The sequence below is a fragment of the Podarcis muralis genome, chromosome 3 (genome assembly GCF_964188315.1).
Source record: "Podarcis muralis chromosome 3, rPodMur119.hap1.1, whole genome shotgun sequence".
In the NCBI taxonomy this organism is placed as follows: domain Eukaryota; kingdom Metazoa; phylum Chordata; class Lepidosauria; order Squamata; family Lacertidae; genus Podarcis; species Podarcis muralis.
Genome location: NC_135657.1, coordinates 89,381,530 through 89,400,975, shown reverse-complemented (window position 1 = coordinate 89,400,975; position 19,446 = coordinate 89,381,530). Strand labels below are relative to the sequence as shown.

Genomic DNA, 19,446 nt, shown 5'->3' with positions numbered 1-19,446 from the left:
TGAAGCTGGCTTGTTTAACTAACCATTGTTTTGTACATAATACTTAGTGGGACGCAAACCACTGAGCCTCTTGGGCTTGCCGGTCAGAAGGTCGGCAGTTTGAATCCCTGTGACAGGGTGAGCTCCTGTTGTTCGGTCCCAGCTCCTGCTAGCCTAGCAGTTTGAAAGCACAACAGTGCGAGTAGATAAATAGGTACCCCTGTGGCAGGAAGGTAAACGGTGTTTCCGTGCGCTCTGGCTTCTGTCACGGTGTCCCGTCGCACCAGCAGCTGTTCAGTCATGCTGGCCACAGGACCTGGGAAGCTGTCTGGGGACAAACGCCGGCTCCCTCGGACTGAAAGTGAGATGAGCGCAGCAACCCCATAGTCGCCTTTGACTGGACTTAACTGTCCAGGGGTCCTTTACCTTTTTTTTTTTTTACCTTAATACTTATGCAACACTAAACTTAGGTAAATTACTTATCCAAGCCATGTGGCAGAAGGGACTACATGAGCCCAGTGTTTATAGGCTCATGCAGGCTCACCCACGTGACACTAAGCCATGGTTTAGTGGTCAGTTGATGGCTTCATTTGCACATAACAGAACTGTTAATAATGAAAATTTCACTTCCACGGCAAAGCTTCTCAAATCCACTAAGATGCCACTGTATTGAAACGCAGGCACAGGTACTCAATAACAATTTAATGATTAAAAACACAAAATGTTGACAATGTCGATATTTCAGACAAGCTAGTTTTTTTTATTTTTAGCACACATGTTTAGACAGCATATTTTGAATGATGAAGCTGCTGTATGAAATATGTAAAGACTTTGCAAATCAGTACCTAGAAACCAAGGACACATACATACACACAAGCTTTGAGAACATAAAGCAGACAAACATAAACTGGTTCTGCCTCTCGTTTCAAAAACAAGCAAAAAATAAAAAATAAAAATAATATGCGAGCCCATTAGGGAAAACACATTAGTTCCCCCAATAGCAGCTGTGCAAAAACATGGTAAAACTGATATTTGTATAAATATCAAATTATACTTAATATATAAACTTGGGGGATGGAAGCAATAGGATGGCTTGAGACAAATGAATTTCAATGACCAACAAGTTAGTAGGATAAAACTCCACCAAATTACATAGTATATCCATTAAAGGTGCCTGCTTTATGACATTGCAAGTGTGTGTGTGTGGGGGGGAGGTTTCCAACACACTTTATACAAGTTTCTTAATAAACCTTTAACAGGCCGAGGAAGTACAGGTGAAATACACAACACACACTAAGAAACAGACATTCATCACCAACCTATTTCCAAGGGTTTTTCGCATGACAACAATAAAAGTCTGGCATGGCCCAATTTGCACACTTTCCAACACACACACACACACACACACACACACACACACACATACACACACACCTTTGCTATAGGCACATTTTTAAAGTCAGTGGTTTGGATCTGAAGTCTGACTCCATATGAGTGAAGGGTATCTCGACTTGCTCTGAGGGAGCTCCCCATTTCCCCTCAGCTGTAGCCCCCCTTGCCACAAGCCACACCCCATCCTCATCATTCTCAAGGATCCGCTGAACTCTGGGTCAGCTTTCTAAGAAAAAGGGAAGTGAAGGAAACCCTGTTCTGCCAGTGGCTGTTGGAATCCGACTCAAAGCTTTCTATGCAAACAGCAAGAAAAACACCAGCTAAGAATTGCAAGTTGAGTTTTGTCAAACAATGGAAAATGTGGACAACTTGCGCAATGGTCAGAAAACTGCTTTGCAGTTAAATTGTAGGTATGTCAATGGTTGGCTGGCCAGGACGCAACCTGGCGATTCACTTTTACATCTTTAAAACTTTTAACAAACTGGGGGGATGAACGAGCTGTGGCTTCTACACAGTTCCTGGTCAGAAGGATAGGGAAGAAAAATGCCGCAGGTGGTTCATCTCACACTTCTGTGGCAACTTTAAAAGGGACAGGTTACAACTTGGGAATGTCGATTTTTAAAGGGAGTAAGATGTCTCCCCCCCCCCCCCAATTGCATTCTCTAATGCTGAAAGAAGGGGAGAGAGTCAGCATTCAGGTACGGATGCTGCTTAAGTGCCAATTAACTTCCCCGTCACTTATGCAAATTAAAACCTAGTTGACAAAATCAAACTGAACCACCAAACTGCTGCAGACTTGTGATAATGGAATTAAAAAGACAGTAAGCACAATCAAACGTTTTTCTCCTGCACAAGTCGTGACTGAAATGAAGAGTCCAGCTTTTCCAGTGAATCTTTCATTTCAAAAACATCACGTGTGGGAGAATTACTCCAACTTCAGTGCAACACAGAGCAGACTTCTAGTTGACTCACCAAAGGAGCCCAACTCATCTAGGATGGCTTCTCAATAGTCCATTTTGTTCTTGGGACCCTCAAATACAGGGGCACACGAAGGCTGCATCATTGATCAAGAGTGCACATGAGCATGTGCAAGCTGTCTTATCCCAGCTGCCACCCAACAAGCATTTTGAAGGGGGAAAGCTATTATTTCTACACATGTGCACCGTTCACAACAGACACTATAGCATGTCTATTTGGTAACTGGGTCTCAGCCCCGTGAGAAGTCGCTCCCAGAGTCAAAACATTTCCATACATTTTCAAACCAGTATTAAGTTTTGGGCCCTGCTTTACTTCAAATTTAAGGCATGTGTGTTTTAAACTACTGGGGGAGGAAAAACACCTTAACACAGACAAAAAAACCTTTGTTGTACAAATCACAATCACATGCATTATCTACAGTTAAAAAATATGAGTTTGGATTACAGTCTTGAAATTGTGAATCATAATTCAGCACCTATCATATTGACTAGTAAGGCAACTGCAGTGACGAATATATCTATGTATTTATATATAGATATATGCACACATACTACAATAATACTCCCTTCCACAGTTTACACTCGTGTCTGTGACCACCCAGTATGATCAACACCATCAACTTGAGCCTATGGGTAGTTTCTAGGATGTTTTGCACTTGTTAAGTCCTACATAAATCAACACTATTCTAGGCAGGAATAGCTACAGTAGCTGTCAAGAATTATATCAGTGCACAACACATATTGTGCTTACAATCAGATGATTTTTTGTTGTTGTTGTTGTTGCCCGGAATATCAAAATGGCTTCTCAGTTTGGTCTTCAATCCTTCCTTTGTTTTCTTTGCTTCACATTGTTCTCAAGGGAAGAAAAGCTATTTGTATACCCGTTCACAGCAGCCATGGAACCATTCTGATACTCTTTCCTTCTGGACGCTGCCTTTTTGTTGTAAGTCTAAAAAAATAATCACATAGGTCAGTAGTGAGCTTTCGCCCCACACAGCAACAAAGCAGCAAACTTGCCAATTTCATTTTGTTATTTAACAAGCATCTTGCCCCTTCATATGGACGTAAGACTAGGAAGCATACACCCTATTCAGATTCAATGACAAAACATAACATCCCTGTTTGATATCTTGGTATGGGAGCAAGGTATGGTTTGCACAAACCACAACTTCCCATATAAAATGGAACAGGAAACTACAGTTTGTTTGCAAACTAGTGGGAGGAAGAGTGGCCAAAGGAAAGGCAAGAATGAAACCAAGGGTCTTGCCTTTGTGCCCCTAAACTATGGTTAATGTTAACCACAGTTTGTTGAAACAAGCCAGTTTCTTAACCTATAAGTTGGCTTGTTTTTCAGCCTACCATAGTTAAGATTAACCATTCTGCTGATGACACAGAAAGCTGTGGTTAATCTAAAACTGAAGTGGAAGTTTCCTAGCTCCCCATGTTTGGGCAATGCATGAGCTCATTTCTGCAACACTAAACTATGGTTTCATTTCATATGGCCAATGTCAGGGATGAAGGCGGTTGTAGTCCAGCAACATATGTAGAACATCAGTTTGGGGAAGGCTTGTTTAGCATTACAGCCAAACAAAACAAATATATATAGTATCTCTATCCGCTACTTATAGCTACTATTTTCTTATTAGAATAGAATGCTTTTTGGACCAACACTGGGGGGGGGGGGGGAGTAATTCAATAGGAATTGACTGCCCCTTGTATCTATTACGTAAGATTCTAGTGGCGACAGAGAAGGCCAATCCTCTCACACAGCAGCAAGTGCATAAGAGAGAGTGCAAGTTCCCATCTCCATTTTTTGCGTACGGTTGGCAGGCAGGGAATGCTTCCTGCTGCTGCATTACAACACCAAAGTAATTATAAAATTGACTATTGGCGGTGGTCCCGGGAAGTTAACCATGTCTACTGCTAGGATCCAACTGTCCACTAATTTTTAGAAGTGCATTCTGATACACAAACTTTCTAGTTGTTATTTTCTTCATCGACATTTGCAAAAAACAAAAACAAAAAAGAGGAATAAATCTTAATTTACCTGAATATAGAAATTTGTGAAAAGGATAATTAGGGAGATCATGTAGCCTATCTGGAAGTACAGCCATCCCAGGGGAAATGGACAAGGATAAACCACCCCACAGCTTGTCTGGAAGATTGTCAGGACAAATTGAGTCTGTTAAAGGTAAAAAAAAGAAAGAAAGAAAAATGAAAGGATGAACAAGAATACAGACAAACAAAGGAGTACATTGAAACCATTCCCTATGTAGCAGTATAGCTGGGTATGAATGTGAAGATTTTAAATTGCCTTTTGTACTTGGCTGTAAGAGACTGGTGGTTGTGCCCCTTGGAAGACCCCATTGCTCTCCAAGTGGGAGATGGGTAGGTACCGCACACCCTGTACAAGTTTGGCCCCTTAGCTGTGCCATTCAATTAAGCTCGAGTATTCGCAAGTAGAGAGCATGTCAATATTATGAAAGGGGGAGGAAAGACTACAAGTTTACTTATGTATCTCAAAATCTATCACCTTCCCTAGGCAGCTCACGTTGAAAACAAAGGAAGCTACTGCAATCTCTACTGTACGGTCACTGCTTAAAAATATATCATGTGGCTGGTCTTAAGTTTACAAGGGTTGAGTTAGACAGTGAAAAGAGCTGAGTATTGCTCCCATTCCTCCATGGTTAGGAAAGCATAGTAAAGCATGACTTACAAGTGACTTGGTGCACAAGTGAGAGGTTTGTAAGCAGTAGCTAGGGTATAAGTGGTTCTCTACTTCTGCTATATGTAGCTTCGTCATCTTAAAAAGATTCTGGCCTCCAGTCTGAAGGGGGCATTATATAACTAAATGTCCCCCATTAGAGTAACACACAGGTCACCCAACAATCGACAGCACATGGTTCCTCGCCGAAGAGCATTTGATCCTTCCCACACAATATCTGCTAGCTTGAGTTAAAAATAAGCAGCACCATAAGCATATGAGGAAAAAAGAATGTACAGAGGCACCATTTACTCACCAGCTGCCCCTGCGTGATATACTTCTTCCACCAAAGATATGGACGCATGGATGGAACGGCCGATAACCCATAATAGGAATACATGAGGACATGGATAAAACTGTTAAGGGTGGCACCAAAATAGGCTGGAAACAATAGAAAGAGATGCTAGTTGAATTTTTTTTTTTTTGCAACAATATGCATTATAGCAAACATGCTTGAACTGTTGTTCTATGCAAGTTTAAACCACTAAACTGACCTGCTGAACTTTCCTTTTCTTTTTTGCCAATTAATTTTTTATTGAATTTCAAAGACTTTTTTAACAATTTAACTTCAAATTTAATACAAATTTAATTAATTAATTAATTAATAATAAGTTGACTTCCTGTCCTTCCTCCCTGGTGTTTCCATTCCTGCCCTTTCCTTCTGCAATATATAACATACTTTTATCTATTACATTTCCCCTTTATTACAATTCATTATTCATTTATTTCCCACCCCCTGCCCCATTTCAATTCCTCTGACTTGCTGAACTTTTCAAAAACTTAACACAAAACTGCAAAGGCAATTATATATATATATATATAGAGAGAGAGAGAGAGAGAGAGAGAGAGAGAGAGAATCACAGATGTCGAAGGTCAATTTGCCATGCAAATTGGGTTTAACTGCCTTAAGAGCAATGTCTCTCCCCTCCTAAGACTGGCTTGAACTGTGTTTTTAAGAGGTGGGCTATGAATGGTGATCCCCTTCATGGATCACTGCCTTGTTGTGGTGAAGGGGCTTGAATAACTCAAGAGAAGCTATGAGCTATGCCATGCAGGGCCACCCAAGACGGACAGATCATAGCCGAGAGTTTAGACTAAATGTGATCCACCTGGAGCAGGAAGTGGCAAACCAGTATTTTGCTAAGAAAACTCTATGGACATAAAAAGGAGAAGCTTTGAGAAGAAAAGTAAGAGTTTCCAAAGCATGCTCTGGTTCATGGGGTCATGAACACGACTAAGATGACGAAACAACACAGGCTCTGATCCTGAATCCAGTTGCATGCAACAACACACTTTCAGCCTTCAGGTTAGGGACATTCATTCCATCCGCATAGTAAGGCACAGATGGAAACAGGAAGCCCTATCTGCACCAGGTCGTATATGCAGAGGCTTTGCAGCTGAATGAGTACCAGAATGTGAATTCACACCCAGATGTGCATCATCAAAGAACTGATGCCACCAAGGGCATCATAGTGCAGCAAACAGCAACTGCTTCCTCATCCCTTTCTTTCAATGGGCTGTGCAGCAGCTACAAACATTGGATTGCCAGCTCTGCATATTCTCCGTACAGTTTGCAAGTGTCGTTGTTCATTCAAATTCATTTTCTCCTGCCTTTCCTCTAAAAGAAATGCTCAAATGTGGGCTTACAATTTAACCAGCACATTTTTTTAAAATGCAATGATTAATTACAATAAAAAAGAGAACAGGCTGAGAGTGCATTTGTTAAAAAATCAGAAGCGTTCCTATTGGGTATACAGTGGACCCTCCAGATACAAACTTAATTCGTTCCAGGGGTCCGTCTGCAACCTGAAAAGTCCATATTTGGAGGTGCTGCTTCTGCACATGCATGCGGGGTGAAACCCGGAAGTATACACTTCTGGGTTTGTCGCGTTCACACCCTGAAGTTTACGTATCCGGAGGGATACATAAGTAGAGGTATGACTGTAGTAGGTGAAGAAATGCCAAAGAGAGATCAAAAACTGTTGATGTATGCAACTACAGCAGCAAGGACTCTTTTAGCTCCCAGATGGAAACAACAAGAATTACTAACGATTGAAGAGTGGCAGACGAAGATGATAGAATATGCAGACGAAGATGATAGAATATGCAGAATTGGCAAAGCTGACCAGGAAAATTAGAAACCAGCATGATCAAGCTGTCCAAAAGGACTGGGGTAAATTTGTACAATATTTGAAGGACAATCGCAAAGAATTAACAACACTAGCAGGAATGATCTAAAAGGCTTGTAACGATTATGATTCATACCTTCTTATATTTATTTGAAAGCGTGACAATTGAAATGATGAAAGATAAGTAGGAAAAAATACATATGCTACGAGATAGAAAGGAAATGTGGTAACCATGAGGTGGGTGGGAGGGAAGTCGAATAGCTCGTAAGAGCAAAAAAATTACTGTGGGAAAATAAGGATGTATTTAAATGTTATAAAATGGAAAGCTAATAAACATTGTATTTAAAAGAGAGAGAGAGCAGGCTGGAAGCAGGAAAAATAGTTCTACTGAGGCTGGTTATGATCACTTGGAACCACGACAGTTCCCATGCACTGTTCTTTGAAGACTTTTGGAGTGCCAGTTTCCCACTGTACTTTAACAAATCCAGCTTGCCAGCCAACCACAGAGCAAGCTTGCAAGTAATATTTGACCAGAGAACAAATTAAAAGGCCATGTCAGAGACCAGGAGCTTGATGGATGAAAGCTTTGGCTTCAAGTTATTAGAAATTTTGTATGCAAAGTCGATGGCTTGCTAAGAAAACCCTAAGAGCAGTTGGATAAAAGCTGAAAGAACAGAGGGAGACACACAGAACTGACCCAGCTTTGCGGAGGAGGTTGCTGTAACAAGCTGCTGCCAAACCAGCACAACCCTACCCATTTCCAACCAAGGAGACTGTTTTCCCAAAAAGTGAAGCTGTGCATTAACACACCCTCTTCAAACAGAAGGAGTCTTTCAGGAAATGCACACACACACAGGTCTCTCATCACGAATTACAAGAATACTTACAGTGGCCACAAGGCACCCAGTTCATAACAAACCACCAGATGTTAAGCATTGTTGCATGGTGATAGACGTGAAGAACGGTGATCTGGTGATTATTTTTCCGTAATATAAAGAAGAAAGTATCCATGAACTCGATGAGCTTTGAGAAGTAGTACCACCAAAGGACACGTATGATCTAAAAGGAGGGGAAAAGAGGTCAGGTGTTTGTTCCACAGAGGCAAATGAAATAAGACAGCTCATGGCAAATTCTACCGACCCAGCAAATAATCTCTCCCTGCCCTGCCCCGCCCCACAGATCCTGGTGATCAATAATCATTGCAATATAGGCCTAGTTCAAACAGAATGCTATGTCATTCATTTGAATCCAGCCTAGCATACTAACCCTGGTTATTTTGTAGCAACAAACCACTATTTAAAGCCATGGCTTGGCTGATGCATGTGAAGCCATGGCTTGCATTAAGTGCAGTGGAACACGCCAAGCTACAGAGGCATGAGGCAAGAGCAGGAGGTGGGAAACAAAGCTTTGCAGAAATAAATCATGGCTTGTCTGGTCTCTGAGGTTCTTTTAACCATGGTTTGTTCAACAAGTCACGAGCAAACAATTGCTTAGTGTTACATGATATGCTTTGCCAATAACAGCACCATCGTTCAGAAATGATGATCTCAGGAAGCGAGCCAGCAGAATGGTTTAGCCAAGTTTGGTTGATGGTCTTCAACAACCACTGGGGCAACTGAAAATTGGGTTACTGGGTGCTCAGCCATACAGTGTGACAGTCATGATCTATCATCTGTCTGTCTATCTATCTATCTATCTATCTATCTATCTATCTATCTATCTACCATCTATCTATCTATCTATCTATCTATCTATCTATCTATCTATCATCTGTCTGTCTGTCTGTCTGTCTGTCTGTCTATCTATCTATCTATCTATCTATCTATCTATCTATCTATCTATATCTATCATCTATTATCTATCTATCTATCTATCATCTATCTATCTATCATCTATCATCTATCTATCTATCATCTATCTATCTATCTATCTATCTATCTATCATCTATCTATCTATCTATCATCATCTATCAAAATGAATAAGCCACTTATTATTATTATTTTTTAAACACCTCTAAGCAGTTCACATAAAGTAGTCATAAGAAAATAGCAGTAAAGTCTACAGACTTGGAACTAAGTAGACATAATAAAATATAGATCACAGAATTGTAGAGTCATAAAGGACCACGGGAGGGGTCTAATCCAACCCCCTGCAATATAGGGATCTTTTGCCCAAAGTGGCCCTCAAACCCACGGACCTGAGCTTAAGAGCCTCATGCTCAACAGACTGAGCTATCCCCAGGACCACTGTAAAAAACAAACTTGAAAGATACTTGAAGGCACAAATACTTAGTGGCAGCTCCAGCCCAGTGTACCAGTGCTGCCTTCATTCTGACCTGATGCAGCAAGTAGGCCATCAGGCTGTTACAGGCAGATGAGGAAGGTGGGAGTTGCATGAGGCAATGCTGACCGAGTGGCAGAGGAGGCCTCTCCATTCTTATCTCTAGGTACTGAACATGGCCCCTTAAATGCTGACTCGTGCGCCAGTCATGTCTGAGAGAAGGCCTCGTCCACAAAGATGTATAGTACCTCCTGAACAGGGTTTAATGTGCCCACATCCAAGGATGTGCTGGGCCAGAGTACACAGCAGATGTACAGGTTGGTGAATGGGATATGTGGCTTTCTGTCACCCTTCTCTTTGTGCATTAGTTACCAGAACAGGGGAACTTGCTCTATGTTCTCAGCAGGGCTTTGGTCTTGACCTGAGAGTTGTTAGTTTTGCTAGGTTGAAGGCAGCTTCCTATGCTGTCCCCAAGACAGGGAAGTTTCGAAAACAGCCGGCAATGCATGTGTGCTGTTCAAAATAAAGTAAGGTGCTTTCTGGGAGGACCTAAGTCCCCAGGCATGCTCTGGATTGTAGTCATAAAACCAAAACAGTGACTAAAGCAAAAGAGGCAATGATTTAGAAGCCTATTAAAGTGTACCTCAGGTGCACCAAGACACTCAGGGGAGAGGTTTTAATCTCTACACTGCTACTGTGATCTCCGAAGAACAATCTGAGCAACAAACAGAGGATTGTGCTACTGTATTCCCTAAAAGGAAATTGCTTTCCTCCAGGCTGGGGAGAATGAGGCACAGAAGATTGGGCTGATGTGGAAGGAGAGAAACACTGCTGCAAGCAAGCAACCGTAATGTGAAATCACGAAGAATTCTTGTTCCACAAACATGCCAAAACCTGTGTTAAGATGATGTTACAGGACACGGAACTGTTCAACCTCATGCCTGACACTGAGAACTTGAAAACCAAACTGGAGTTCAGAAAGGTGAGCAAACAGATATCCACACTGTTGTATGGAGAAGAGCCAATTTTGGAAAAATTAGAACTTTTATTTGGCGTGAAATCTTTCCCACATTTCTCTCCACAGGAAGTTGATTTTCAGTCCAATGCACATAAATCTGATGATGATGATACTGTCCCCCATTTTGTGGAATCCCTCTCAACGTATAACATCATCTCTTCCCTAACATATTAATCTTATTTCTATAATGTCAATGAAAAGAAGAAGAAAGAAGAGTGTGTAGACTTCAGCTAACCTGCTGGTTGGAAGATGAAGAAAACAGCTAAGTCTACTTTCAATAAATTGAAAGAACACTACTGTCCATTTTAAGCCCATACGCTTCACACACAAAATCCAAGACACCTCATTGTTTGGTGCTATGTCTCCTGGTTTGGTAAGAGCCTATCTGGTTCTTTGGTAAGAGCCAATCACCCTTTCTGGTTTGGATGACACAGAGAACTCTGGTATAAGAAACCCAGACATCTGTTCTGAAGACAATCACCCAAGCAGGTGAGAGAATGTATACAGGGGATGGCTCGTTCCCATTTGAACAAAACATGGTTTATCAGGCCAAGATTGTGATCTGAACTGGCCCCAAATTGGCTCGTTCCCATTTGAACAAAACATGGTTTATCAGGCCAAGATTGTGATCTGAACTGGCCCCAAATTTCATGATAGGGAGATTCTGAAAGTTAGAAAGGAAACTCATTGGCATGATTACATGGATTGACCTTTCAGTGATGTTTCAAAAGCTCTAGGCATGAGAACCCAAAAGGCATGTCGTATTGGACTTCTGGGACTACACCAGATCAAAAAGTCCTAAAGAAACTTGAAGGGCCACAATTGGCCCCTGGTCCTGCAGTTCCCCACCCTTGGCCTACTGGGTTTTGGCACCACTAACTAAATTAAGGTAAAGGTAAAGGTACCCCTGCCTGTACGGGCCAGTCTTGACAGACTCTGGGGTTGTGCGCCCATCTCACTCAAGTGGCCGGGGGCCAGCGCTGTCCGGAGACACTTCCGGGTCACGTGGCCAGCATGACAAAGCTGCATCTGGTGAGCCAGCGCAGCACACGGAAACGCCGTTTACCTTCCCGCCAGTAAGCGGTCCCTATTTATCTACTTGCACCCGGGGGTGCTTTCGAACTGCTAGGTTGGCAGGCGCTGGGACCGAGCAGCGGGAGCGCACCCCGCTGCGGGGATTCGAACCGCCGACCTTTCGATCGGCAAGCCCTAGGCACTGAGGCTTTTACCCACAGCGCCACCCGCGTCCCACTAACTAAATTAGCCGTCCAAAATTTAGTTGAGTCAAGTTGGTGTCACTCATAACAGCGTCCTAAAGAAACCTGGGTTGATACTGCTCATGCTTTTAACATCTACACATCTGAAATATCTTTCATTCTTTTCTTTTTTTAAAAGGTAACTTGTAAAAGCATAAGCTTATCGATTTGCATCAGCTAAAGCAAACTAACACGGAAAACAGAAGAAGACAGCTGATTTTCCTGGGATGCCGCAAAACAACACAGAAGTGGAATCGTCTTGTAGCCTTCACTAAAGAAGTTACTTGCTGCTTTTGAAATGCAGACACTTGTAACAGGGTCATTTCTTTTCAGGTTTTAAAACACTGCTTCTGTCTGTGATCTAATTTTATCATTTTATATAATGAGTTGTGCACTACATCTGTCTCACAGTGTCCTCTCGAAGGATATGAGATACTTCATTCTTTGTCACTAGTTATTACTGTTCCTCCATTCAAACTGTCACATGCAAATGTCAAAAAGTGTTTCCTTAGAAGTGTTCAGTACTATAAGAAACAAAGGAACTGAAAATGAGGGAATTAGGCAATTATGATTCTTATTTGTTCACTGGCTATAATGGGAGATGTAATTTTCAGGCACTATGTTCCGAGGGAGAGACAAGATAAAAATAGTTTCATGGTTTTCCAGTTCTTTTGACTGCAGGCCAATTTCAGATTTGCTTTTATAAGAACATTTTGCTTGCTGGACACTGACAGGTAAAGAAATCTGTCTGGGATATCCTGGCAGGATTCAGAAATGTTCTAATAGGGTTCACACTAAGACTTCAACATCTAACACCCCAGGAAAGAAAGAGTGTGGAGAAGCTCTTCCAGGATTCTCAATTTAGCCATGAACTTCACTGACTAATCTTGGGAAAGCTACTATTTCTTAGCCTATCCTACACCACATGAGCTTTTTTATTTGCTTTTTATTTAAGAGAACCTCTAAACTGCTCAGTATTTAAAAACATCTAAGTGGTGTCCAATAATGCAACATAAAAACAATAAAACAGTATCCTGAAAACAGAGTTACAAACACAGACAGTCGTATAAAAATAAAAAATCAGTAATGACAAGGTCTAACCTTATTGGTCCAGAGAAGTCTGGGCAAAATTGTATGTATTTATAAGACACCAGAGGGAATCAATGGATGATGCTTCATATATTGAGGTTGAATCCTGACAAGACAGAAGTACTGTTTTGGGGGGACAGGGGGCAGGCAGGTGTGGGGGACTCCCTGGTTCTGAATGGGATAAATGTGCCCCTGAAGGACCAGGAGTGCAGCCTGGGAGTCATTTTGGACTCACAGCTGTCCATGGAGGCGCAGGTCAATTCTGTGTCCAGGGCAGTTGTCTACCAGCTCCATCTGGTACGCAGGCTGAGACCCTACCTGTCCGCAGACTGTCTCACTGGAGTGGTGCATGCCCTGGTTATCTCCCACATGGACTACTGCAATGCACTCTATGTGGTGCTACCTTTGAAGGTGACTCAGAAACTACAACTATTCCAGAATGCGGCAGCTAGACTGGTGATTGGGAGCAGCCGCCAGGACCATATACCGTATTTTTCGCACGATTGGACGCACCGGACCATAGGACGCACCTAGTTTTTTTGGGGGGAAATAAAGGAAAAAATTTTCCCCTTTATTTCCCCCCCAAAAGCAGGTCAGGGAAACCGAACCAGGTCGAGGAACAGCGGGATAGTGGCGCTGCGCCTCCCTGCTGTCCCCCAAGCTTGTGGGGCTGGCCGATGTCTGTCCGGCGGGCGGGGAGCTCTGCTTCAGGGCGCCCCACCCGCCAGGCAGCAGGCTGCTATCCGCAGCGTGGGGAGCCCTGTGGGGAACTCCTGCAAGGTTCCCCACTCTGCGGATGTATGCCTGGCGTGAGGGGCGCTCTGCTTCAGGGCGCCCCACCCGCCAGGCAGCATGCTGCTATCCGCAGCGTGGGGAGCCTTCTGGGGAACTCCTGCAAGGCTCCCCACTCTGCGGATGTCTGCCTGGCGCGAGGGGCGCTCTGCTTCAGGGCGCCCCACCCGCCAGGCAGCAGGCTGCTATCCGCAGCGTGGGGAGCCTTCTGGGGAACTCCTGCAAGGCTCCCCACTCTGCGGATGTCTGCCTGGCGCGAGGGGCGCTCTGCTTCAGGGCGCCCCACCCGCCAGGCAGCAGGCTGCTATCCGCAGCGTGGGGAGCCTTGTCGGGAACTCCTGCAAGTCTCCCCACTCTGCGGATGTCTGCCTGGCGCGAGGGGCGCTCTGCTTCAGGGCGCCCCACCCGCCAGGCAGCAGGCTGCTATCCGCAGCATGGGGAGCCTTGTCGGGAACTCCTGCAAGCCTCCCCACTCTGCGGATGTCTGCCTGGCGCGAGGGGCGCTCTGCTTCAGGGCGCCCCACCCGCCAGGCAGCAGGCTGCTATCCGCAGCGTGGGGAGCCTTGTCGGGAACTCCTGCAAGCCTCCCCACTCTGCGGATGTCTGCCTGGCGCGAGGGGCGCTCTGCTTCAGGGCGCCCCACCCGCCAGGCAGCAGGCTGCTATCCGCAGCGTGGGGAGCCTTGTCGGGAACTCCTGCAAGCCTCCCCACTCTGCGGATGTCTGCCTGGCGCGAGGGGCGCTCTGCTTCAGGGCGCCCCACCCGCCAGGCAGCAGGCTGCTATCCGCAGCGTGGGGAGCCCTGTGGGGAATTCCTGCAAGGCTCCCCATGCTGCGGATGTGTTCCCGAAGCGCCTGGAGCTCTGCTTTCAGGGCGCCCGGCGCTCCGGGAAGCAGGCTGAGCGGAGCGCTAATCCCGAAGCCCCAAGCTTCGGGATTAGCGCGGCACTTCGCTAGCCCTGGGAGAGCCACGCAACGTCGCGGGGCTCTCCCAGGGCTAGCGAGACCTTGCCGGCACCCAGAAGCTTGGGGCGCGCTGAGCTCCGCGCGCCCCAAGCTTCGGGATTAGCGCGGCGCTTCGCTAGCCCTGGGAGAGCCACGCAACGTCGCGGGGCTCTCCCAGGGCTAGCGAGACCTTGCCGGCACCCAGAAGCTTGGGGCGCGCTGAGCTCCGCGCGCCCCAAGCTTCGGGATTAGCGCGGCGCTTCGCTAGCCCTGGGAGAGCCACGCAACGTCGCGGGGCTCTCCCAGGGCTAGCGAGACCTTGCCGGCACCCAGAAGCTTGGGGCGCGCTGAGCTCCGCGCGCCTCAAGCTTCGGGATTAGCGCGGCGCTTCGCTAGCCCTGGGAGAGCCACGCAACGTCGTGGGGCTCTCCCAGGGCTAGCGAGACCTTGCCGGCACCCAGAAGCTTGGGGCGCGCTGTGCTCCGCACGCCCCAAGCTTCTGGATTAGCGCAGCGGTCCGCTAGCCGTGGGAGAGCTGGGTCTCCCACGGCTAGCGGATAGCTTCCTGAAGCCTGGAGAGCGAGAGGGGTCGGTGCGCACCGACCCCTCTCACTCTCCAGGCTTCAGCGAAAGCCTGCATTCGCTCCATAGGACACACACACATTTTCCCTTGCTTTTTAGGAGGGAAAAAGTGTGTCCTATGGTGCGAAAAATACGGTAACACCGGTCTTGAAAGATCTACATTGGCTCGCAGTACATTTCTGAGCACAATTTAAAGTGTTGGTGATGACATTTAAAGCCCTAAAAGGCCTTGGCCCAGTATACCTGAAGGAGTGTCTCCACCCCCATCATTCAACCCAGACACTGAGGTCTAGCACCAAGGGCCACCTGGCAGTTCCTTCACTGTGAGAAGCAAAGTTACAGGGAACCAGGCAGAGGGCCTTCTTGGTAGTGGCACCCGCCCTGTGGAACGCTCTCCCATCAGATGTCAAAGAAATAAACAACTATCTGACGTTTAGAAGACATCTGAAGGCAGCCCTGTTTAGGGAAGTTTTTAAGGACTGGTGTTTTAATGTATATTTAATCTTTTCTTGGAAGCCGCCAAGAGTGGCTGGGGAAACCCAGCCAGATGGGCGGGGTATAAATAATAAATTATTATTATTATTATATTATGTTGTAGAAAAAAGGGTGGAAAATGTTCATAGTGATATTCCATAGGGTGCAGTGCTAGAAGCAAAATCTCCTCGCATATGTGCTCTACCCTGAGCTCCTTAGGGGAGAATTGTGCTAGGTAAATTAGAATTTCTATGGCACAGTGGCTTCTATGCCACATTGCATTAACCACAAGCTTATGTTTCTAGCAACCATCTCCTAAGTTCCCATTCAGTTACTGTATAACGCAAACCAAGTCCCAGAAGTTCTCATGGTCAGCCGGAGAACAATGAACCCAGCCTGCCTCTTGACCACACTACAATGCTAGGAGTGACAGCCTGCTGCTGGGAACAATGGTTACGGGAAACGGATCTCTTTCAGGAGGAACCGGGTCATTAAGAGAGCCAAGGATTGGATGAAGAACGACTCAACTCTCATGCATGAGCAAGGGGGTGGGTTGTGTTTTGAATGGTTGCCCTTTCTCTCACCACTACCCATGGCAATGCCATTTGGCTGATTTTACTAGTCTAGCATCTCCTTCACCCTGTGGCGAAGTGGGGCAAGGGGAGGGGAAGTGATAGCCAATAGCTGTGTTGGTCCATAGTGGGCGTGGTTGGAAATCCAAAAACCTACATCAGGGCAGTACCTTTATTAGGTCCAAACAGTGAGCAGGTTTTGCAATTCAAGCTAGTGAAAAGCTTTCATGCTTTCTTTAAATTATCACTTTCGTTTGCAAAAGTTTGTATACCTCCAGCATCAAGAGCTCAAAATGGAAAACTGTGGAATGCCCAGAAATGTATACATTTCCTACAAAAGAGACACAAAACTTTTGATCCTTGAGTATGCTAAAGCTATCCAATATTAGAAGCGGTGTCCCCCATTTTAGTCTCACAACAACCTTGTGTGGTAGGGCTAGGCTTATAGATATTGACTAACCCAAAGCATTTAACCACCCTTCACTTGGCTCTATGCGCAAGACGGAGTTAAGCCAGAGATTCATGGCTGGCTAAGTTGGGACAGTGATTTCTATCTCTTGTCTAGCATCCTTTAATGCTACAAATGAAAGCAGCTGACAGAAGGAGAACATGTTCAATTGCCTCCTGAATATTTATCTGCATGGCTCCTAAACCAATGCAGTAACTTGGAGCAAGCACTGCCATCTCCATCTCCTTGTTAACGACGGAAGGGATGTGCACCAGTTTTTAAGTGTACCAAATCACCCGTGGCACGGCCAACTGATGAATTCAACCAACTAAAGCACAATTTTATTCCAGGAAAGTATCTTTATTCAGTGCCAGTAAGCCAAATTGCAGTTACATGCATTTCCCACACACCCTACAGAGACAGGCTCCTCGTAAAACGAGGGAGTTTCAAGCTAGGAATTTCAGAGAGATCCACTGAAAACATACGTTAAGTAGCAATACACAGAACAGAGCGGGCTGTACTTCTTACAAGCCTTGAGTTATCAACAATGGGTGCTTGCATTACTCCTTTATGTTCAGATATGTCTAGATCAGGGTTTCTCAAACTTGGGCCTTCAGCTGTGTTTGGACTACAACTCCCATCACCCCTAGCTAGCAGATCAGGGATGGATGGGGGCTGTAGTCCAAAACCAACTGGAGACCCAAGTTTGGGAAACACCGGATGGACTAGATGGATTTAGTGACGATGCACTAACTTTCCTTTCAAGGCACTATCAAAGCATGCAAATTACAGCAAAGCCTTTCCTTTGGCAATAACAGAGAAGGGTACACGTCCTTCCCAAATATGTAAGAACTGTACTGACCTTCGCTCCAAATGCAAGAAGCAATGCAAAACAGTAGAGTCAGCTTATAATGTTACCTTCATATCAGCTTCGCCTCCACTGTGCGTATCCTGACAGAAGAAATTGTATCCGCCTTCCCATACTCCTGTCACCAGCTAAATGAAGGAAGAAAAAGAAAGAAGCCCATTGACAACATTGCACATATTTAAAAAATGAACTTAAAAGAATCAAAGTCATATTCACAAGACCTTAATGTAAAAGTCCCCCAAAAGCAGTTTCATTAGATGCTGGAGGCAAAAAACAGCTTTTAAAAGAGTGGAGAGTGAGAGGGGGATTTTTCTATTCTGGCTTGGTCAGACCACACCTGGAATACTGTGTCCAATTCTGGGTGCCACAATTTAAGCAGGATGTTGACAAGCCAGATTGTGAGCAGAGGAGGGTGATTGAGGGTCTGGAAGTCAAATGCTATGAGGGAATCTGTAATGTTTAGTTTGGTAAAGAGGAGACTGAGAGTAGATATGATAGCCAACTTCATATATCTAAAGGGCTGTGTGGCGTTTGCCCTCCTAGGTGTGTGACATCATACTGGGTCCATAAGGAAAGGGTTAACTAATTGTAAAATGACTAACCAATGGGAACCCAAGGGGAGAAGTCAGGAGTTAGAGTTGCTGAAGAGACAGTCTGGAGTTAGGAGAGACAGAGAAGATAAGTCTGTGGGTTGGGCTAGTCTGGTGTGAGAGAGGGAGAGAATTTGTTAAGAGGAGTCAGTCAAACAGTTGAGATAATCAGTCAGAAGGTATTAGGAAGGTATAGGCCGGTAAAGAAACTAAAGATACTGACAGGAATATTATCGGAGAAACCATAAATTTGTTAATGTTTGTAAAATAAACTTGGTTTTTTTGGTTCATTTTTAACAACTGACTAGACTCAGTGTTTCACCACAGAGTAACTGGTTGGTGGCAGCGGGGAAGCGAGCACAGTGGTGGCACAGGGATCAATAGACTGTTAAACGTCTGGGGACCCTGTGTGATCACCACAGGCTGCCACATGGAAGATGGAGCAGAGATTGGAATAATGGATGCTTTAGTTGAGATTCCTGCATTGCAGCGAGGGTCATCTTGTCCAGCCTCCTGCAATGCAGGAATCTTTTGTCCAATGTGGGGCTTGAATCCATGAGCCTGAGATTATGACCCTCATGGTCCCTTACAACTCTATGATTCTAAGAGCTCACTGAAGGAGGGCACAGAGTAGGGCTGCTGGTGGGTGTTGCCTCCCAAGGGCTGGACAGAGGTGCCTTTGAGAATGAGATTCCCTATCATGCACTACTCAGTCAGGTTTTGGAAATGTCTGCTATCCAATAGCCTAGAGGTAAAAGTGAGATACAGTGGTACCTCGGGTTACATACGCTTCAGGTTACATACGCTACAGGTTACAGACTCTGCTAACCCAGAAATAGTACCTCGGGTTAAGAACTTTGCTTCAGGATAAGAGCAGAAATTGTGCTCCGGCGCAGTGGCAGCAGCAGGAGGCCCCATTAGCTAAAGTGGTGCTTCAGGTTAAGAACAGTTTCAGGTTAAGAACGGACCTCCGGAACAAATTAAGTACTTAACCCGAGGTACCACTGTATGTACACATCACAATGCTGAAATAGCCTGCAACTCTTGTCGGGGGGATTGATAATCTTTAAAAGGGCCTTTTTATAAAAGCAGGATAAGAGTAGAGTCTGATTCGGAAACAGTCTTTCCATCAGACTTCTATTTCAAGTCTTCTTGACTTGACCACAAGAAGCTTCCTTACAAGAAAACATGAAAATATAATTTTAGATTTGACAAAAATACTCATCAAATCTCAGGAGTATTGACTTGGCTGGGCCAGCAAGCAAAACAAAACAAAACAAAACTCAAGGCA

The 19,446-nt window shown here is 44.9% G+C and overlaps 1 protein-coding gene across 2 annotated transcripts in view; it reads right to left on the bottom strand.

Annotated features, from left to right (window-relative positions):
* Positions 1-666: 666 nt before the first annotated feature.
* Positions 667-19,446, bottom strand: part of ELOVL5 (ELOVL fatty acid elongase 5) — a 66,566-nt gene continuing 47,786 nt past the window's right edge. For both annotated transcript variants that reach the window (XM_028722602.2, XM_028722601.2), the window contains exons 4-8: positions 17,616-17,693; positions 8,129-8,300; positions 5,369-5,493; positions 4,396-4,530; positions 667-3,297 (exon numbers count right to left, since the gene is read on the bottom strand). In XM_028722602.2, coding sequence (XP_028578435.2) covers positions 3,166-3,297; positions 4,396-4,530; positions 5,369-5,493; positions 8,129-8,300; positions 17,616-17,693 — 642 coding nt within the window. In that variant the 3' untranslated portion in view covers positions 667-3,165. The remainder of the gene's footprint in view (positions 3,298-4,395; positions 4,531-5,368; positions 5,494-8,128; positions 8,301-17,615; positions 17,694-19,446) is intronic.